The sequence below is a fragment of the Clupea harengus genome, chromosome 21, assembly GCF_900700415.2.
Source record: "Clupea harengus chromosome 21, Ch_v2.0.2, whole genome shotgun sequence".
NCBI lineage: Eukaryota > Metazoa > Chordata > Actinopteri > Clupeiformes > Clupeidae > Clupea > Clupea harengus.
In genome coordinates this window covers 8962070-8983042 of record NC_045172.1, presented here as the reverse complement: position 1 = coordinate 8983042, position 20973 = coordinate 8962070, and the positions used below count along the sequence as shown (strand labels likewise).

General features: G+C 41.3%; 4 protein-coding genes across 6 annotated transcripts; all 4 read left to right on the top strand.

Annotated features, from left to right (window-relative positions):
- Positions 1 to 1612: 1612 nt before the first annotated feature.
- Positions 1613 to 4311, top strand: rpl37a (ribosomal protein L37a). Its single transcript, XM_012823390.2, has 4 exons — positions 1613 to 1720; positions 2567 to 2695; positions 2927 to 3009; positions 4126 to 4311. The coding sequence occupies exons 1-4, from the start codon at positions 1670 to 1672 to the stop codon at positions 4187 to 4189; spliced, it is 327 nt and encodes a 108-aa protein (XP_012678844.1). The 5' UTR covers positions 1613 to 1669; the 3' UTR covers positions 4190 to 4311.
- A 680-nt stretch (positions 4312 to 4991) lies between these two features.
- Positions 4992 to 8514, top strand: pecr (peroxisomal trans-2-enoyl-CoA reductase). The gene is made up of 8 exons (XM_012823395.3): positions 4992 to 5147; positions 5424 to 5557; positions 5738 to 5903; positions 6317 to 6398; positions 6679 to 6775; positions 7222 to 7332; positions 7622 to 7733; positions 8069 to 8514. The coding sequence occupies exons 1-8, from the start codon at positions 5036 to 5038 to the stop codon at positions 8149 to 8151; spliced, it is 897 nt and encodes a 298-aa protein (XP_012678849.1). The 5' UTR covers positions 4992 to 5035; the 3' UTR covers positions 8152 to 8514.
- Positions 8515 to 8629: 115 nt separating this feature from the next.
- On the top strand, positions 8630 to 13110 carry LOC105896606 (transmembrane protein 169-like). Of its 2 annotated transcripts, none has more exons than XM_012823379.3 (3): positions 8630 to 8953; positions 9308 to 9545; positions 10157 to 13110. In XM_012823379.3, the coding sequence occupies exons 2-3, from the start codon at positions 9320 to 9322 to the stop codon at positions 10801 to 10803; spliced, it is 873 nt and encodes a 290-aa protein (XP_012678833.1). In that variant the 5' UTR covers positions 8630 to 8953; positions 9308 to 9319; the 3' UTR covers positions 10804 to 13110. The 2 variants fall into 2 exon arrangements, with proteins under 2 accessions (XP_012678833.1, XP_031414468.1); XM_031558608.2 differs by having other exon boundaries at positions 9215 to 9545.
- A 67-nt stretch (positions 13111 to 13177) lies between these two features.
- On the top strand, positions 13178 to 20604 carry cflara (CASP8 and FADD-like apoptosis regulator a). Of its 2 annotated transcripts, none has more exons than XM_031558607.1 (10): positions 13178 to 13842; positions 14651 to 15170; positions 15340 to 15445; positions 15745 to 15880; positions 16612 to 16646; positions 17412 to 17496; positions 17615 to 17667; positions 17798 to 17873; positions 18213 to 18732; positions 19347 to 20604. In XM_031558607.1, exons 2-10 carry the CDS (start codon positions 14875 to 14877, stop codon positions 19471 to 19473), a joined length of 1434 nt encoding a protein of 477 aa, XP_031414467.1. In that variant the 5' UTR covers positions 13178 to 13842; positions 14651 to 14874; the 3' UTR covers positions 19474 to 20604. The 2 variants fall into 2 exon arrangements, with proteins under 2 accessions (XP_031414467.1, XP_012678853.1); XM_012823399.2 differs by lacking the exon at positions 13178 to 13842 and adding an exon at positions 13863 to 14171.
- Positions 20605 to 20973: the final 369 nt, after the last annotated feature.

Sequence of the window (20973 nt, the reverse complement as noted above, 5' to 3'; positions counted from 1 at the left end):
CGCCTCCACCTGTCAGTGGATTACAAACGTCCTGATAGACAGGAAGCAGCAGGTGAGGCTACACTAACGACTGCACCTCAGGAGACCCATCTGTTAAACTCCTGAAATTTGCAGATGACACAACAGTCATCGCCCTCATCCGTGATGATGACGAGTCTGCATATAGGCGGGAAGAACAGGTCTGTGGTGCGGTCGCAACAACCTGTGGAGATGACAGTGGACTTCAGGAGGAGCCCCCCAGCACTGCCCCCCCCCCCCCCCCCTCACCATACTCAACAGAACTGTGTTGGCTGTGGAATCCTTCAGGTTTCTGGGGTCCACAATCTCCTGGAACCTGAAGTGGGAACCCAACATCAACACTATCATCAAAAAGGCCCAGCAGAGAATGTACTTCCTGCGCCAGCTCAGGAAGTGCACTTCTTACGTGGTACTCTTACCGTTTAATATTTATCCCTGCACTTCTTGCACTCTCTCACTTCTATGCACTATTTGTTGTGTTTACAATTCACAGGTCCTGTATATAGTCATTCCTCCTTGTATATACTTTCTTAGATTTCTTAGACCGTTGTGCTGTTGTGTTGTATTGTGTTGTTAAGTATATTTTGTGTAAGAACACTGAGAGCCACTTTACCCGGAGTAAACTTCCTTGTTTGTGCAAACTTACTTGGCCAATAAACGCGATTCTGAATCTGATTCTGATTCTACATTGGTGTAAAAACATAAATTTCTTCACTGAAGATTTTAAATATATATGTTTGGGCTTGTGTTAGTGTTTTAGTCTTTTTGAAAGTAAAGGTCCTTTTAACATCTACTTTGTTCCTTTTTATTCTATCCTTGCTCCAGGATGTCCTATGGTTATTTAAAAAAATGACCACAATAAAATTGAGATATTTTCTTTTTTTGCATTTTATATGTATCTACTCCTAATAGTATTAGTTATATAGTGTTAGTATATAATTAGTTATTAATAGTTATATAGTGATGGTGGTGGTCTGAGTGTTACAATTATTTGAATTTAAAAAACAAGTTCACCCTTTAAAGTAATGCAACAATTTGACTCTTTTTGAGGTATGGTTTTATAGGCAACTAGTTTTGGTACCATCCTCAAATTCATTTTGATAGCATATGGCCATGTAAAGGACAGATAAATACATGTGTCCTTTTCACTAGCCATCCAGGATATGCCCTATGTAGTTCTGTGTACCGGGCTGGAATACCCTGCAAAAATGGAAGAAAAGCTTAAACAGCATGACATTGCCATATACTGCTTTAAGATACCAGTTAGTGTGTTGGCAAGCTTCTATTCAGTGTCAACTGAGCTGTTGGTGGTGTTTGCAAAGTTTTTGCATGCCTTTTAGATAGTTAGCTTGCTAGTTTTGGAACAGAACTCCTTATTGCTGCTTTAATGGTCTTCTCAACCATTTGGTAGAGCACACCATGTATTATTAAATCTTCATTACAACACTTTTTTAACCTTCACAAAAATCATATTGACCCATCAATGCTAATTTGTTGAAATATGGTATATAGAAAATAATGCTGCATGGCAGTGTTAATATTGTCTCAAGAAGCTAAGAAATACACAAGACGACCCTCCCCGCCTTTCTCAATGGCAAATTAGTCCTCCACTATCCCACAATGCCATATCTCACAAACTGGTAAATTGCGCATGCGCCCTGATCATGCCCTCTTTTGGATCCGCACCTCTTCTGCTGTAATGGTGGGTCAGATTTCCTCACTTGATATTTCAATGTCCATCTGATTAATCCTGGGTTTATACGGACTGTATATTAAATCTAAAGTCTTATTTGTGTACATGATACCGCACCCTACAAACTGTAATGAGTATTTGTGAAAATCAGTCATATTTAGGTTGTGTTTACAACGCCGTTCCAAAGCAACTCCTAGCTAGTCATGATGGCTAGAAGGTCCCTGTGCCAAGCATTTTGATGCACTACTGACACTAGCTAGCTAAGTAGTGGGATTGTGTTCTAGATTTTATCGTCTTAACGTGTAGTTTAGTACAATATGAAAGTTGTGTAGACCTTGCGTTGGGAGTGTTGTAGTACAGGTAATCGCCGGTGTAAAATAGCATTATTCTTGGTAGCTAGCTTACCTAATGCCGCCTTCTCATTGGATAGCTTAGGTCGCTAGCTTTCTTCTAGCATGCAATACCATACTGCTGCGAAGTAATGACAGTTGCAGAATCTTAAGCTAAGTAGTATGAATACCTTGTTTTCCTTAGTAGCCAAGCTTCGTTGTCTTGAGCATAGTTGCAACTTCACTGTTGTAGGTCTGATCAGCGACCTAAACGATATTCTGGTAGCCGCCGAGAAATTGGCAAGCTAGCCAGGTTGGATGATGTGGGGCATTTGGAACCTTTCCCTCAAGTCACTAACGTTAGAAGTTACCATTGTAAGATGAGTAAACAAGGTAGTTATTGCTTTTATTTGAGGTGAATGACCCTGATGTTAGTGTAACCGTAGCGAAATCAGACAGAGAATAGGGTTAATTTGTGGGTGGGAGAAATGTTGTCTGACCTCTTCTGAACTTCTTAACTCTGCAGGCCAAGCGCACCAAGAAGGTGGGAATTGTGGGGAAGTATGGTACCCGTTACGGGGCCTCCCTCAGGAAGATGGTGAAGAAAATTGAAATCAGTCAACACGCCAAGTACACTTGCTCTTTCTGTGGAAAGGTGAGTGAAGCATTTTGAAATGGATCTGAAAAGCAAACACAAACCTGTTAATTGTCTGACTTAAGGTTTTGAGGGTCATTCTGCTGTCTTATATATTTTGATTAAAATTGTCATGGAATGCATTTGAAATAATTTAAGCACAGGCTGACATTTAATTCATGATGTTTGAACAGTAGACAATTGTGATCATTTGGCTTTTCTCTAATTTAAGTCTAAACAATTGTTTTGCAGACCAAGATGAAGAGGAGGGCTGTTGGAATCTGGCATTGTGGGTCCTGTATGAAGACTGTTGCTGGTGGTGCCTGGACATACAAGTAAGATGGTGTATTAAATTGATGTCTGTATTTGTTAGCATAATGTGTTCATGTCACTCCCTCTGGTAGTGAAGAGGGAAGGGGAAATGTAAACAGGATTGCTCCATGACTTTTTAGTGGCAAGTGAGGTCTTCAACTGCAGCCATGCAATGGTGTCTCTTGCTCAGTTCTGTATCAGTGGTATGGTGGCCGGTTCAGTACGGTGTTGCTCTAGTCATCATGTATGCAGTTGGATTGTCACGTCTGATATGCAGCCCAGTTTGCACACCTGCTCACTCATGGACAGTAATGCTGCAATTGCCTGTAGGCTTGTTGATCTTGCCAAAAAATAACAAATGCAAGGCATTCAGCCAAAGCATTTTTACAACCTTTTTGATAAATGATGGGTGGCGATTTGTACAGAATGCATATTGGCTTAGAAATTGCAGTGGGTGCACTGAATACTGAATTGTAATAGGACAATTCTTCAAATTAGTTTTCTCCCATCTCATTATGGTATTACTTGAGGATGACCCTACCCCATTTCGTCTTTGAAGACTGAATCTGCTTTTATCTGCATGTTTTCGGCCCTTCTAGTCATATGTAAGACAATACACGTGTGGACGTAACCATGGAGGAATTTGGTCTAAATATGAGTGGGTCCAAATTGTGAGTTTAGTTCGTATGTAAAGCATGGCGTAGCTGCAGGTCCTCGATTCACCTGAGAAGGTTGTAGAGGAAAGCAAAGCTCTACATTTTATAACCAAAATTTGAATATGAAAAGCCAGGTTCTCTACATGTGTAGTGTTATCTGGCTTGCTGGATTATTCCCATTCAGTCATTTTTATTATTTGTGATTCTGGGAACTAATGATCTGAGCTGTTCTGTAGAATTAAAAAACAGGTTCCAAGTACAATGGGTAGCATTGCATCATGGGTGTGGTGGGGAAGTGGCAGTATTTTGAAATGGTAGGGTTGAGTGGGAGCCCCTGTGAAAGAATCCATATCTAACAAATATCTCTTCAGGCACTTGGACAGTGTTCTGCCTGTGGTGTATTGTACCTCTAAGCCTCAACTCGGCTTTTCTCTTGTGTTGTGTATAATGAACTGCCGCCTAAATTTCTTTCTCTCTCCTCAGCACAACGTCCGCCGTCACGGTGAAGTCTGCCATCAAGAGACTGAAGGAGTTGAAGGACCAGTAAACCGGGACTTGTTTTTTTTTATACAGATAAAAATCTCCATGTCTCGGGACTCTGCATATAAACCGTGGTTAAATGAACATCCCACAATAAATTTGTCTTGGGCGACTTTTGCTTCTGTGAAATTCTTGGTTTGTGTTTTCCTTCTGGAAGCTCCACAGAGTACTGGCCGGGTTCCACGCTCAAGCACCAGTGCTCTGTTTATTGCATGACCCTGAGGGTTGTATGCTCTTTGAGGTGTCTGATATAAGCCACTACTCTAAGCCAAATTTGAAGGAGGCTAGAGACAACTAGGTTGTGCAGTAATGCTTGGTGGTACACCATCCACAAGTTCAGCATTTGTACATGATTGATGGGCAAGGTGACATCTTATTTTCTTTTGTTTATACAGTAAAATAAATCCCAGTTGCATCTGAGTTGCCTTGACCCCCCCCCCCCCCCCCCCCCCTTTCTTCTAATGATATCAGTCAGATGTGCCTTATCTGGAGTAGCTTGTGAATTTTACGTGCAGGGCACCCCAAGAGCAGATATGAGAATTTAGGATGATGTCCTTAGGCCAAATACCTTGAGGGTCCTTACAAATGTTCTTTCTGGGGCATCTACATGTCATTTGTATGCCCTAAACTATGGTTAATGGCGAGGTCTGCCTACATTTACGTTAGGTTTTGCTATTGAAGCTGCAACCAAACTGGCGAAGGCAGGTACACTTTAACACATTAGATAACTACATACATGTCTGTATCCGCGAAGATTGTGACACTGAATTTTGTGGTAATAAAACATGCACCACTGTGCCTGTTGGGTTTGATGTCACGTGATCAGTTGAAATACTAAAGTTGCTGGAGCAACATGGCTGCCTCCAGTGTCTTCAAGGCTGGACTTTTCAACCACAAAGTCGCTATTGTGACAGGAGGTGGAACGGGTATTGGAAAAGCTATCACATCTGAACTACTTCAGTTGGGTAAGTATTTTATGCCGCAGTTTAGTATCCTTCCAAGACGCTTCTTTTTTTCTTGTCATTTGAATGAACTTTACCCTACTAAACAATGCATGTAATAGTAACTGGTAGCTAGCAAAGTTCTTGCTTGGTCTGCATAAAGGACATTATGAGTTAAAAGTAATGTTAGTTTAGAAGGTAGAGGAAGACATCGTACGGATTTTGAACGGTATGGTATTAATCTAGGTTTTATCACGTTCAAGTCAATTTATAAGGAACGTTCCCTGTATTTTTCGCTAGGCTGCAGTGTAGTTATATCTTCACGCAAACTGGAGCGACTGCAAGCGGCTGCTCAAGAACTGTCACAGAAGATCCCGGCATCGAGCCCAGCTAAAGTTACCCCGATAGCATGCAACATCCGGAATGAGGAAGAGGTGAGCACTGTAGAGTCGGAATTTTCATTTCTTGAGAGTCAACATTTCTGATCCATAACGAAACTGGGTTACTAGAATGTCTACAATTTGTTGAGTCACCCATTCACAGTTCCCTTGTGAGAAGTCAGTTAAGCATAATGTTGGCAGGATAGAGTATAATCATCACTCTGTCTCTGACAGGTTAAAAACTTGGTGGGTTCAGTCCTGAAGTCTCATGGAAAGATTGACTTCTTGGTTAATAATGGTGGCGGCCAGTTTACAAGCCCCGTTGCCAATATGACCGTTAAGGGCTGGAAGGCTGTGATTGACACCAATCTCACTGGGACATTCATTTGCTCTAAAGAAGGTTGGTTACAGACGATGCCCGCCTCACCTCAGTAGAATTTTAATTTATTGTAGTCACTTGGGGTTAGGGTTACACACAAGACAGATCAAAATACACAAATACCTGTATGAGTAGCCAATCAATTTCTCATACTATCATGTACCTTGACCCAATTCTGTGATTGTGATGTGAACATTGAACACAAAAGTAAAATTAATCATATCTAAATTTAAAAGATTATACTTTTCAGCATGAAAATGATACTACACTTTACACTCCATGGTCAACCACTATGAGTTGGGGGTGGAGGATTATCCTTTTATAAGGATATAGGAATATAATATTCATATTTATAATATTTGTTGTGGATACAATATGATTGAGAATGATTCAAGTGTTTAGCAAAAATGCCAATTTATTTTTGGGATTCATAGTCTACAGTGCTTGGATGAAGGATCACGGAGGTGTAATCGTCAACATCATTGCTGACATGTGGAAAGGATTTCCTGGCATGGCGTAAGTACAGAGGCCTTCTACAGGCTTTACATTTACTGATCTGTCAGACACCATGGGTAAGTGTCCTATAGACCAACAAAGGATAAGACTCCATCACATGTTTTAAATCCAATTTGGTCTACACCTCTTTCCCTTGTAATTAATGGCAGTTTCATCCTCTCAAAAGGCTCACTTACCAGTCCACTTGTGCGCAGTACATGCCACTAGCAATTGCCTGATGTTCATACACTCAATTTAGGCAACATTGTTACGGCTATGCCCTTGATGCTCTCTTCCAAAGGCACACAGGAGCTGCTCGAGCTGCAGTGGACAACTTGACCAAAAGTCTGGCCATAGAGTGGGCTGCCGATGGAGTTAGGGTCAACTCTGTTGCTCCGGTAAGGGGCTGTATCTGGATACCAATTTATTGCAGACAGTAATATTGATTTAAGTTTTCAGATTCTTGTGGTATATCTGTCAAAGGTTGGACTTGGAAACAAATTTATATTATGCCGGTTTTGATCCCTTTTAAGGTATGTTTTTGTGGGTAGCTAGTTTTGTAACATCCTCAAATCATGTGGAGGGGAGTTAAACACCACGACTATTCAGCAGGCAGTTTTGTGGTCAGCTTTTATATGACGCTGCCAAATATCACCAAAATACATTTGTTTGTGTTAACAGTTTAATGGTGTTTCCAAGGGAGGTCTCTTGTCTGTTAGCTAGTTAGCTCACAAGTTTTAGAGAAAAAAACCTCCATAATGGCCCTTTAAGAATTGATGCTTCATCTAGCCTGCCCCAGTATAATAACAAAAATGTGACCAGTGTCCTTTTCTCAAAATTACAGGGGACCATTATTTCCAAAACGGCTATGGAAAACTACAAAGACTTTGGTCCAACTCTGTTCAAAATGTCCATACCTTTCAGCCCAGCCAAAAGATTAGGAGTCCCAGAGGAGGTGAGTGCTCTGAGCTGGCAGCCTGGCATGCTGCAGTACCCAAACCAGCCCATGGCCCGTTTGCTTACTGTTCCATTTCAGTCACTTTGCAGACATAGATTTCCAAGACACTTTGTCAGATTTGAAAGCTTGATCTGCAATGTATGATGTGAAAATGTAACACATGATCTTTATAGCTGTAAACGAATGCTATAGTCAACCATTAAAGCCACAGGAGTAAAGTTTTCAAGGAATACACTTCTGTCTTTGGACTTTATCCCGCACCTTAAATTGGTGTATTTTCCTACAGATTTCACCAGCTGTGTGCTTCCTTCTGTCCCCGGCTGCCTCATACATTTCAGGGGAGACCCTGAAAGTCGACGCTGGACAGAGTCTCTACCACTCCATGTGGGAAATTCCAGGTGATCACACTTAAAGAGCAGACACTGCAATAGAACTGCTTCCATGTAAAACGCTCACTAAAATTAAGCATCTTATTTATTGTTTTTAATATTGCTGTATACATATTTATAAATAAAGTCTGTATCTATTGTTCCATTTCAAAATGTTTAACCATGTTTCTTTTAAGGCTGTTTTTCCTCAGTGGAGTGTCTATTGGCAACAGTTTCTTTCATTGCTTCTGGTGTTATGAATGCCATGTAATCAAGACATTCTGTCAGCATTATATCATTAGAGTTGTGCAAGGCATTTTTCCACCGCCCTGGGCTTACTCTGCTCTCTACCTCTTTCTGTCCAGACCACAGTTCTTGGCCAGAAGCCCCTGAGGGCGAAAACACCGACACCCTGAGAGAGATTATGGGCCCCAAATCCAAACTGTGACCAGAAGCATAAGGATTCCAGAAAGCTTGGCCCAGACTGTCCAGGCAGGGAAAGCCTGGGAAACAGTGCCTTGATCTTGATGAACTGACCATATATAATTCATGCTGCCATAGGTGTACAGTAAATCACAAAAGATGCATTGATATGTCAGTCAAATCTGCATATGGTACACTGAGGTGGGAAAGGAAATTGCAAGGGAGGTTGGGGGTAAACTGTTGTAATACTGTTAATCTAGAGTTTATGCTCTTATTTTTGAGCTACACTTTGTATGTCATTTGTGAGTGTAAATATTTTTGAAATTATACCATGTTTACTCCCTCGTAAATATTAATATCTCATGTGAAATAAAAACTATAATGGGTATTGCTTTGATGTTTTGAAGTACTATTTTTAAGGGGGGAGGTAGAGCTTCACACTTGCATGACCTTGTTCACATGCAATAATACATTATTGAAATTGTTTTTTGGCTGCACATTGGTTTTTGCCTGAGAAACAATATGAATCATTGATTGCACACTCTGGTGACGTGTGCCTTGTGTGTGCACTGCGTTTAAAAATACCAGCTTTCCACAAAGCCCTAGTTACTAGGCAGAACCGTGAGAAGCGTAACTATTCCCATTGGCCAAGTCTGGGAACCGAAGGGGCGGGGGGAACAAGCCGACTAGGATGGTCATTGTTCGGCTACTAGTCTCAGCATGCACGTGTGAAGATGTTTTCAGATAATGTGCTGGGTGAGACGTGTGCGAGCTAAGATTCGTGAGGAAATAAGGTCAACACACGAAACGTGCTATTTTTATTTCAGGTAAGCATGCATCCCTCGATGATCGTTATTTATCGCGTTCTAAAGTGCAGCAATATGTTCCGAACTGAATTGAGATGAGAATGCCAGTACTTGGCAGGTGCAGTGACCAAATGCAGGAACCTTTAGAAATTGTATAAACTGTTGGGATTTCAATACCTCCATGTAACTCATGATGCCCACGATCCTAATAATAAAACATTAACCCATCTGTAACGTTCGCGTACCTGAAACCTTTCTATTCATTCCATTCCATTGATACAGTGGTGGTGTTGCTGCGATACTCTGATAGGAGGGGCTTATGCGCGACTAGCTCCCGAAAACAGGAATCACTGGGGTGGGGTGTGACCCGTGTAGCACAGGCTCGGCATGGAGCAGGAGGAGTGCCCTGCAGAGGGAAACCCTGTGACCCCCTCTCAGACGAGGTCGTCAGCAGATGAAGAGGGCACGGCGACGCGGAGGAAGAGGAGGAAGAAGAAGGAGCAGATGGAATCCATCATTGTGTACCGCTCTGAGGCAGAGGAGCAGGATGAAGATGGAGCAGAGGGAGCCTCAGACGAAGGGGGCAATGTCACTAGCGACATTGCTGAGGAAGGTACTGTTTGTGTCTATGCATGCTGAACACAATGTGCGGTTATGTCTTATCTACAACAGCAGGTTTCCTCTGGGGGAGGTGTCTGGAGGAATTGCTCTATGTGTTTGTACATCCTGTGTATGAAAAACAGTGTGTCTACCTATTCCGGTGTGTCAGGAGTGTAAAGCAAAATGTATTTGTTCCCAGTAGATTTAGTTATTCATGTTTTCAAGCTATGTGTGTGTATTGTTTATTCTAAGATGGTCGTTACATGGTCACTCATTGTATTTGTTTATGTCATGTGATGCATGTGCATATCAATTTTGGACCTGAGCCAGCTGCCTCTAAACTTAAAATACTTTTTTGTGAATGGCAGGTCCCGTTGCAATCCCTTCATTACCTGAGGGCCTGACCTTTGTTTTTGCATATGTGTGGATGCATGTTTAACGACTGGCGGTTGTGTTTTAAAATCATGAGTTTACTGGCCTATGACCTTTTTATGCTTGCACCACTGTTGTGCAGCTTTAGGGTTCGTGAGATTTGCTCACGAGACCATGGGCTCCAATAATTAGCAGTTTTTAATAATAAATGATACTATGCAAAGCACTCATTCCTGTACCCGGTACTTGCAGAGACCTGGAGCATGCCTGCAGACAGCCGCTACGTCACCCTGACAGGCACCATCACACGGGGCAAGCGGAAGGGTCAAATGGTGGACATCCATGTGAGCTTGACTGACAAGGAGTTTCGTGAGATGGCTCGTTCCAAGGAGCGCCTGGACGCTGAGTGCGAGGAGGCGGCAGCGGTTGCGGCCGCCGGAGGCAGGCGTTCCTGCACCGTAGGACCAGGCCAGGGCCCTCACGTGCTGCTGTGGAGCCTCTCCTGCCTGCCAGTGGTCTTCCTCCTCTCCTTCATAACCTCGTTCTACTACTGCACGCTCACCTGGTACAACGTGTTCCTGGTGTACAACGAGGAGCGGACGTTTCTCCACAAGGTGACGCTGTGTCCGGTCCTCATCCTTGTCTACCCGCCCCTCATTGTGGTGCTGTCCCTGGGCATGGGGGTGTACGCCGCCGTGGCTCAGCTCTCCTGGGTGTTTGCGGAGTGGTGGCTGGCCGTGAGGGACCTAGAGAAGGGCTTCTGTGGATGGGCCTGTGGAAAGCTGGGACTGGAGGACTGCGCCCCCTATAGCGTGGTGGAGCTCCTAGATTCGGATACTCTGTCGGGAAATCTGCAGATGAAGAGGGTGGACGAGGCAGAGCAGATGTCATGTGTATGATCTTGTGATCAAGCTCAAAGCTTTGTGTGTTTGTGTGTGTGTACGGGTGTGAATGGAAGATTTGATCAAAAGGCATGTGTATTTATCGGTCTGTAAACATATTGTTTACAAAATGCCATACTAACAACGACCAATAGGAGAAGATGGAAATGGTGTGGACATGTCTTAAGGAAACATTCTAATAACATCACTAGAATATCAGCAAGGTGGACTCCCGACAGTGGCAAGAGATGAAGGGGACGGCCTAAGGAAACATGGAGAAGGACTATATTGAAAGAAGCAAAAGAACTAGGGAAGTCCATGGAAGAGATAGATTTACTAGCAAAGGATAGGGAGAGGTGGAAGTCCATAGTGTTGGCCCCTACACGCCACATAGGCGTAAAGGATGACGATGAAGATGAAACATATTGTGTGTGTTTACTTGAGTCAGTGGGAAGTTTTGTAGTTGTGTGTGGGTGTCAGTTTAACAAAATTTCATTTTTTATCATAAGCTCTTTGAAAGGACTCTTCAATAAGACTAAAAGTCACATCCGAAGTCACTGTCTACAAGATGACCATATGCCCAGTTCTCATCCTAGCCTATGCACTTCTCATCATGGTGCTGTCCCTGGGTATGGACAAAGGCTTCTGTGGATGGGCCTGTGGAAGCCTGGTGCTGGAAGACTATGTTCCCTATAGTGTGGTGGGAATGTCTGACTCAGATACTGTGTTGGGAAATCTGCAGTTAAAGAGATGATGTGTCTCGCTGTCTGATTATATGATCAAGGCTTTGTGGAATCTGTGTGTGTGTGTTCATGTGTGCACATGCACTGCTATGAATGGGAGGTTCGGTCACCAGATATATTGTGTGATCGTTGTGATTGTCAGGTGTGTGTGTGTGTGTGTGTATATGTCTGTCAGTGTCACTTTCAGTTGCATTGCTAATTGCCACATCTAAGCTCAATCACAAATTTTCACTATACGCTTTTCAATAGAACTTGTAAATGTGATGTCTGAACTTTTAATCTTTTTTATCACATTTTTCAGTGAGTCACTTAAATGCCACATGTTTGGAGACTAGGCTTTGGTCAGTGTACATTAACACATCTCACTGTACAGTGGACATTGGTGTTCATCCTCCATGTTAACTGTCTGTGCTGCATGGTTATACATCATGTACATCGTTACGACAACAGCAACAATGTTCTTTAGAACTGAATTAGAAGAACTCTTTTCCCAAGTTAATGACGTTACATTGTACTGCACCGATTTGTAGGGTAGGACTACTGTTTTAAGTGGACGATATTGTTTGAAGTTTAAGTGATAAGACTGGATACAGTTTGGGCACCTCTGGTCAAAATGTATGTTCCTGTGAATAGCTAAGCGAGTCAAAGATGACACATTTCTTTAATATTTTAAGTAAATATTGATTCAAAATAACAAAAAAGGATGGTCAGTACTTAGTAGCAGGTCATATTGGGTCTGGTTTTGCTGTACAGTAGAACAGTGCACAACCACTCCAGGGTCAGCTAAAGGTCTTTTGCAGTCAAACGGGGGTTTTGATTTGCATTTTTATAGTAATCCTATGAGCAGTTCTCTCCGCAAGTTTTCTTTGTCTTCCAGACCTCAACTTTACCTCCACCGTTCCTGTTAACATTGTGGGCATCAATTTTTTTAATTTTCAGAGTGCTAGGCAGCTGATGAGAGGAGCCCATGGCTGCTGATCGTTGGGACAAGGTTTGAGGAGCCAGAGTTCATAAAGCTTTGAAATTAGCATCTACTGGCCGTTCCAAAGGATGATTGCGAATAAGCCATAACCCTAACAAGCTAATTAAGGTCGGAGACCTTAGTTAAAGTGGTGTGAAAGCTCAAATCTCGTGGATGTGTCGTGGAATAATACATACACACTTAACTTGCTTAAATGTTTTATCTTTAACTTTATGCCCACATGTCTGCATTGCCACTTTATATTTTAACCTGCCTTCTTGTTACAATACACGCCTCACAAGAACGACCTGAACTACCCTCACAGTGCTTTGCAATCGAAAATAGCCTACTTCACTTGATTTACAATGTAATAAAGGATCTTGTTGCTGTAACACTAACACACAAAAGCATATCTGACCAAGCCTTTTGCATTTTGTCTTGTGCAATAATGTAAATGGATGAAAAAATATGAAGAAAAAATATGAATTATGATATGAGTATTCATCAGTAACTTGCTTTGGATAATGCTATGGGGTTGGTTGGTTGGTTGGTTGACAGCACACAAATCACATTGCACTTTCAACAAACATGGAAATAATATAATAAAAGAATATGAGAGCATTATTGTGTGTATATATCTGTAATCACACAGACCAAGATATCAAAAGGCATATTTCTGCATAAATGTCAGGGGGAAAATGTGTAAGTAATGAATTACTCCTCTTCTAGACACCTTCTAGTCCACAAAAGCTAGGGGGAACTTCAAAGGTGTGAGATGTGTCATGTCAAAAACATGTTTTTCTTTTCACTCACTTCATTGCATGTATCTAAAGTTTATAAAATGTTTTTACATAAAATGCATTAGTCCATACCAGCACCATGCAAAATAACAATGATTTGCAAATGTATTTCATATACTCTGTGTAACAATCATTAACATCTAATAATGAATTATGATGCACTTTAATAATGATTAGTGCAGCTACAGTAGGTTTCTATTGCCCCAAACCACTACAAAGCGGGGGTGCGTTTATAGAAAGCGTCGTTGTCTGACCACTGTTGCAATCTTACAACCGTTGTTCGACGATTTGGTGTTTCTCGTTTCTTGAACGACGAAAGTTGCGACGCAGTTACTACGGTCGTGAGTACGTCGGTTTTTACAGCCTATGCTCCAGTGCATAGACACAGTATACTATGTCTATGTCTATGCTCCAGTGTACCATCCTTGTTCAGCAAAGACTTTATTAACGTCGTTATTCTTGAAACGCACCACTGAGTAGTAGTGCCATGGCAAGGCTCACTCCAGAGATGACGTCGTATACAATCTTCCTACTTTAGAACTTCTCTCGTTTGGTGAGTGTGTCAGACCCAATTAGCAGTGACATATTTTGTTGATTTCATCAGGCTCCGAAAATCCTCTGTAAAGAACACAGCAGCCTATCTGCTGCGCTTGCGTGACAGGGTGTTCAACGCACCACCGTTTCCGTTCATAAAAACGGGTTGTCTGAACGCTTTCCAGGGTTGTCACTATACGGCGTACTTTGAACGCCCCATTACTCACTTTTCCTAAGTTGTTTATCTAGCATTCCAAGCTGCGACAAGAAATTGTGGGTGGTGATAAGACTTTCGTTTCGAAGTAACTTTCGCTTTTAGTCGACCATGGACATCAAAGGTAGCTCACGGTAGGTTAAAGTGACATTCGCAAGTATTAAATATTGCTTGTGAGATACAATAATAAATGTAAACGTGTTGTACAGAAATGTAACGACATAGCTACTAATATTACTGTCAACATAATGCGAATACGTGCGTGAATACAACCGACATATATCAGCATTAGCTGGTTAACATATAGGCCTTAAGCTTTATAATGACATCTTATAGTTCCTGGTGTACGGGACGGCGCCAAAAACATCAACTCGGTCAAACCCTTACAGTGTCTAAATTACGCTTCGGACGTCATCATTCATGTAGAAATGGCAATTTGATACAAGCTTCAATTCACTGAATTTGAACCAGTAGTCTATGCTTTGCGAAAGTGAGACGAGCTTCGGCGCCTTTGTATCAAACGTCCCCTCACTACTTTTAGAGACTTTTACGATGTCTGATTTGGATTTGTAACATGCAACCATGTCTAATGCTTTTGGGTGTGTTCCCTTAGCCCTAAGGTTTCATTTTCACTCAGAGAATCCAGCATCTGCATCTGTTTCAGCCCCCACACCACAGAAAGATGAATCCAGTTTCCACTTACTTTCACACTTCCACGCTTACTGAAACAAAGGATGTTTCTACCTCACCAAGGATCAATCCCTAAAATGACCAGGGGAACAATGACAACCATCTGATTCAGTCTACGGCAGCCAAAAACAGACATACAGCACTATTATGGAAGATGGACTGGCTAGCTCAGTGAATCGTATGGCCGATGCCCTGTCCATGCATGAGTTACGGACACTGCACTTCCTGTGCTCAGACCTTCTACCCAACACCTGTGTGGAAGACCTGAGAGGGGCCCTTATCTCGCTGGCTCAAGCCGCTGGGAACAGTCATTCTACCCGTATGATCCTAACGGAGCTCATGTTTCACTTGAAGCGCTTCGACATTCTGAAGAAGGTTCTAGGGACGAGCCGACAGGAGGTGGAAAGTATGCTGGAAAGCAGACAGGTCCTCTCTAGATACAGGTCATTCATACATTCATTCTCAAACCAGTCTCTGTTGTCTCTGTAAATGATTGTATACATTGTGTATGAATTTGTTTTTACTTTTAAGACAGTTTGAAGCATCTTAGACGTATGTTCCTTTATGGTATTTGGAGTAAAGAAGTCCTGCCCTTTTGTCTTTGTGCCTTAGGGTGTTGATGGTTGATCTGAGTGCTGATCTTGGGAAAGATGAACTCCACTCTTTGGTCTTTCTCCTTAGTGGCAGACTTCCCCGTGTAAAGCTGGAGAGTGCCTCTGTAAGAGTGAGGGCTGATGTGTTGATGTAAAGTGTTTCTGGTATTGTGTTGTAGCACAGTTAATCAGACTTTCATTGCTAATCCCAAAACACAAACCAAACCATGCTTTTTTTTGTTGGAAGAGTTATTATTCCACATGTCTCTAGGTGAATCCTTAGACCAGTGTTGCATACTGAATTTGATTTTATTTGTAAATCATTCTGTATTTGCACTATTTTGAATGTGTCATCATGAACAGCATTTTCTGTGATTGTGTATGTCAGCAAGATGCCTCTCAACAGACAGACCTTTCTCTACAGAGCTTTCTGGATGTGGTGACAGAACTGGAGAAACTCGATGATGTGTCCCCTGAAAAGCTGGACCTAATTGAGCAGGGCTTCCAGGACATTCACAGAGTTGACCTTGTGAGGAAGATCCAGATGTTTCAAAAGAAAGGTACAAATGGTAGAACTACATCTGTGGATTATCTAATGTTTTTTGGTTTTATAGTGGGAAATAAGTTCCATCATTGGCTTCATGAAAGAAAACAGCTCCTTCTAACACAAGGATGAGATTTTGCTCATTGAAACACTTTTAGGCAGGTGTGTGAAGAGACTGCATTTTGTTTAATATATGAAGGTCAGACGAATACTGTCATACTCCTTTTTAGGGATACCAGCACAAGATGTGTCCAAGAAAATCTGTTTTTGCCTGTAGAGAATTTCCTCTGAGCGAGATGTTACTCATAACATGATGACTGTAGCAGCCAGATGGGTTGCTACAGCCAAAATGTGTTGTCACTCAATGTGTAATGTCCCTGTTTGTACACTGGGTGTTGCTGTGCATTGCACAGGTGTTTTTAGGCATATAGGTAGGAAGCCTACTGTTGTGGTAAGGTGTTGACCCCGGAAGGGCAAATGGTTTTGACCGCTATACCGCGAAGGTTTGAGTAACATGTCGTTGCTCTGCGTTTTAATGGACAATAAATGGAGAACTGTTTAACGAAGGCAAGACGTGTATGGACTTTATCTCGCTGACGGTAATCATCTTTAAATGATCTAAGCGAGTCAACCAGGTTATTCCTGGGGTACAACAACGCAGTAGCTCAGTAGTATACTGTGCTCCCAAAATGACTGTCAGATTATTCTTGCATATACCGATCAACTTGCAATTTTTTTTTTCCTCAGGAACTCCTAGGAAACATTTGGACCACAATCAAGAGGTATATTTGAATATTCAATTAATATAAAGTTTGCACCCAATGCATGAAGGATGCATTTTTCAGTATTTGTCAGCAGGGCTGGCACTATAGGAGGTGCAAGGGATGCAGACGCAGCCAGGCCCAAAAAGAATATTATATTCCATGAGTCATGACCTTAGTTCTCTGCAAAATAAAGTAATTTAGAGCAGGGACAGGAAGTGTGGCTGGAACTATCTAATAGCGATGTAAACTGTAGCTTGTGCCTATTCCAGTAGCTCAAATGGTGAAGGGTGCATTGTCATCAAAATACATAATTGCCATTGGACACTTTACAATATATGCCCCCATTGGAGCTCCACCCTCTATCAATTCTGAGATAATGTTGGTTTAGGAAGTCTTAGCGTGTAAGAAACATGTATAAAAACAAATCATATTGCAAAAAAGGAGAACAACATAAACGGCACCTGGAGAACACAAGAAGGAAGGCGGGAAACGGCAAGAGAGTGTCGACTTCTTTGCTTTAATTACAATTCATCTGTAGATTCTGAGGTTAGCAACTCCCCAAGTCAAGACATCCACTGTTTCATCATCTTATGGTCATCATGGCAACAGTACTCACTCAAACAGTGCAAGAGAAAATAGGCCCATGTTTTTTAGGCGGGGGACTTTAGCCATATCCTCCACCAAGAGGATCGTGCCTGCCCTGTTTGTCAGTAATATTCCTACATGCTAGCTACTGCCCTCTAGTGAGTGACCTTAACATCAACTCAATTTCTTCTCCCTCAGACCAAGAGAGGAGTCTGTTCCCCTACCAGTCCCCCTCCTCGCCTGACCGTCTGTCCTATTGTACAGACTAAGGGATCATCTTTAGGTAAAAGCTCACTTTTTTTGTGTCACTATGAATACAAAGTGATTTTAGTTTATTTTTGTAGCAGTTGGAGTTTTACTTTTTCCTCATCCCTTTTTGAAATATGTTCTTCCTTTTTCAGCATCAAAAGGGCTAAAGATGTCAGTGGCCGAAACAGGGGTGCATTGTCAACAGGTGAAGTACAAGTTATTTTATTTGTCCAGGGTAGAGTTTATACTACAAAATGCCCTGTATCAATAATTCAGAGTTTTTAAAACAACGAGAAAGCCTCTGTTGTTGCTCTTCATCTCTGTGTGTGGATTAGGCCCCTGAAGAGTATATCATGGAAACCATTCCCCGTGGTGTGTGCATAATCATAGACTGTGTGGGTTGTGATGGAGGTGAGTGCTTTGTGTGTGTGTTTGTGAGCATTTCAGCATTTCAGCATTTTAGAATTTTGCCTCACTAGCATGTATGTATACAGAAAGCAATTGTACTCTTGTAAATGATTTTTCTGTTCTCAGCATTATGCAACAGCCCCCATTCAAAACATCTTGGAGTCATTCTCCTCTGTATTTCGGACACTGTTTGCCTTGTCCCATCAGGCTCACCCTGGGAAATGGCAAAAAGTCTGGGCTTTTTGCCAAGAGAGTCCAAACTAGTAAATGTCATTCGGCATCTGGGGTGACTTTGGCTGTTGTGTGTGTGATAAACTCTCTCTATGACTGCCTCTCCCACAGACATGCTAAAGCAAACATTTCAGCACTTGGGCTTCAAGGTCATCCTGCATACATTACTGTGTTTGGTGGACACCCACAGTGTCCTGAGGGTACTGTCCCGAAGTCCAGACCTTCAGAAATCATCAGCATTCGTCTGCTGTCTCCTCAGTCGTGGTTCGGAGACACATATCCTCGCCACGGAGTCCAGTGGCCCCGGTCTGAGCCTGGTTGCTGTAAGGCAGCTCTTTGATGCACAAAGCTGCCCAGCATTGAAAGGCAAACCCAAACTTTTCTTCGTCCAGATCTATGCGATTCAGGAGGCCCATGTTTGGTCCTCACAGATAGACGAGTGCCTGGAGACTGATGATTGGGGACCGTCTGGGTGTTCGAACTGGCAGACTGATGCTGTAAAAACGATTCCAGTCAGCGCAGACGTGTTGAGCTGTGTGTGCATGACTGACGCCCAGTTGTTGGATAGGAGGGGGCACCAGTCTGTGTATTGGGAGGTCATGAGGTCAACCCTACTGAGGTTTCATGGCAGGTAGGGGTCAACATATTGTCTGGGGTCAGGGTTAAGTCGGCTGAAGGTTTAGGGTGAGTGAATGAGATATTTTTAACAATGAGAGCGCTAACACCAAACACCAAATAGTTTGTCAAGTGTTTTGATGGACCATGGTGATACCATTGTAGGATACTTTGGAAGCAAACATAAGAAACTCCATTGTATTAAAATCAAGAAATCCATCAATACAACAAACCCTAAACCTTTCAGTGTATCAGTTTTCAAGTATTAGGCCTCACTGTTTTAATGAAATAATGGTCCTTTAAATGATAGACAACACCATATAAAACAACCTGGTCTTACCAAGCGATAACATTCACAAACATGGTAATGAAGATATCAGCATTACTAAATCTTTTCATCAATGGATCCATAGCAACTCTTGACACTTGTCACAGGATCCTGACTGCTGTATTTCTTAATGACTCCTAATGTTCTGTTTGTCTATGGCAATGACATTAGTCAGTGTTTGTGTTGATTGTGAGCCTACAGGGAGTAGTGATCTTCAGGGTCAGCCTCCTTTGCGATGACAGATGCTAGGGTGATGAAGTAATGAGCTCTAGTGTTAATCTTTTGTTTGCCTTGTGTTGCAGGAGAATACCACTGCTCGACGCGCTCACCGAGGTGAACAGAGCAGTGTGTGAATACAGCCAGAGGAACGCCAACGAAAGCTACAGCATTAGCCTGAGTCATACACTGAGAAAGACTCTTTACCTCTAATACTCAAAATGTGAAGGAGTGAATGAAGGAAACAGGATGTAAGGTTTTATGTCTAAGAAGAAACACCCCTAGAAACACCTGTATAACCGAGTGCTTGGTAGAATGAAGGAAATACCAGGTAGCAAATGTCTAAGCTATACCAAAACCCATATTCTCTTTTATTCTACACACTACTAAACTATATAGACTACTAAAGCCTGTGAAGTTAACTATCCACAGTGGTCTCTCCTCCTTGTACAGAAAAGTTAAGCTATTTTTTATTTCTATTCACCGCATAAGCATTCATTTTATATTAATAATATATTAATTTTATTATTTGTATATTGTAGGTGTTTGTGTTTTTATATTTAAGTTTACACTATACAGGCAGCTTATTAAACCACCAGGAAAACGGTAATTTTTGAAACATGGCACAAAACATGTTCACCAATTTAAACTTCTACCATGTTTAATGATTAATGTATTTTAATTGTAAATGTTATAAAGCATTTATAATATAATGTATTTAACACAATTATCCTCCTGAATTTGATTTAGTCATTACCATATCATTTTTGTGACACCTAATGACTTCTAACTACAATTTAAACTGTGTCCACAGAGGATGGTTCAATCATTCATAAGTAATAAAAGATATTTGTGTATGATTAAAGACTTTTTCATCAAAAGCAACATTTAATAATATTTCATATGAGCAAGATTGTTTTACAAGGTTTCACAGTTGTGTCCCAACTTTTTGTCAATACCGTCAGACATTCATTAAAATGTAAAACATTTAGGCAATATCAAGGGCAGCAGTTGTTTTGAAAGACTCCTTGTCACATTTAGCATCTGCAGAATACATAAGTGTCAGACAGACTGTGATTAGTTTTATAGTTTTTTGTGAATGTTATAAATCTTAATGTTAATATCTCCTCTGTCACAACCATGATATCTAAGCACCGTCTCTAGATTTCTGGGGAAATAATTTTTGAAATTCTTAGAAAACGAATTCTTATGAAGTAGATTATGTTAGCAGCATCAGAAAACCCCAAATTTGTTTTGTGGAAATAATGCCTTATTTGTCAACACTGTCAGATGTCAACTTCGTTAGATTTTCTTTCTATAAATAAAATGTTTTTAAAAAAAAAAGATTTTTTTTTTTTTCAATTTTGCATGATGTTTTGTCCCATGTCTCAAGAATGACTGTTAGGACAAGCTTGTTAATACTTGATAAGAGACTAGGTAAATAATAAGCAACAGCTTGTTTCATTAATACATACATACATACATACATACATACATACATACATACATACATACATACATACATACATACATACATACATACATATATATATTAAAGTAACACTATGCAACAATTTGATGCTTTTTGAGATATGATTTTATAGGTTTAGTTTTAGTACCATCCTCAAATTTATTTTGATAGCATATGGTCATGTCAGATAAACTAAACCCCACTAGCCATCCAGGATATGCCCTATGTTGTTCTGTGTGACG

What these genes read in the sequence shown, in the direction of transcription:
- rpl37a (XM_012823390.2), top strand. Translation starts at nt 1,670, where the DNA reads ATGCGCCCTGATCATGCCCTCTTTTGGATCCGCACCTCTTCTGCTGTA. An exon ending in CTTGCTCTTTCTGTGGAAAG is followed by an intron (nt 2,696 to 2,926) that starts GTGAGTGAAGCA and finishes ATTGTTTTGCAG; the next exon opens with ACCAAGATGAAGAGGAGGGC. An exon ending in GGTGGTGCCTGGACATACAA is followed by an intron (nt 3,010 to 4,125) that starts GTAAGATGGTGT and finishes CTCTCTCCTCAG; the next exon opens with CACAACGTCCGCCGTCACGG.
- pecr (XM_012823395.3), top strand. Translation starts at nt 5,036, where the DNA reads ATGGCTGCCTCCAGTGTCTTCAAGGCTGGACTTTTCAACCACAAAGTC. An exon ending in ACATCCGGAATGAGGAAGAG is followed by an intron (nt 5,558 to 5,737) that starts GTGAGCACTGTA and finishes TGTCTCTGACAG; the next exon opens with GTTAAAAACTTGGTGGGTTC. An exon ending in ATTCATTTGCTCTAAAGAAG is followed by an intron (nt 5,904 to 6,316) that starts GTTGGTTACAGA and finishes TGGGATTCATAG; the next exon opens with TCTACAGTGCTTGGATGAAG.
- LOC105896606 (XM_012823379.3), top strand. Translation starts at nt 9,320, where the DNA reads ATGGAGCAGGAGGAGTGCCCTGCAGAGGGAAACCCTGTGACCCCCTCT. An exon ending in TAGCGACATTGCTGAGGAAG is followed by an intron (nt 9,546 to 10,156) that starts GTACTGTTTGTG and finishes CGGTACTTGCAG; the next exon opens with AGACCTGGAGCATGCCTGCA.
- cflara (XM_031558607.1), top strand. Translation starts at nt 14,875, where the DNA reads ATGGAAGATGGACTGGCTAGCTCAGTGAATCGTATGGCCGATGCCCTG. An exon ending in ATTTGGACCACAATCAAGAG is followed by an intron (nt 16,647 to 17,411) that starts GTATATTTGAAT and finishes CTTCTCCCTCAG; the next exon opens with ACCAAGAGAGGAGTCTGTTC. An exon ending in GACTAAGGGATCATCTTTAG is followed by an intron (nt 17,497 to 17,614) that starts GTAAAAGCTCAC and finishes TTCCTTTTTCAG; the next exon opens with CATCAAAAGGGCTAAAGATG.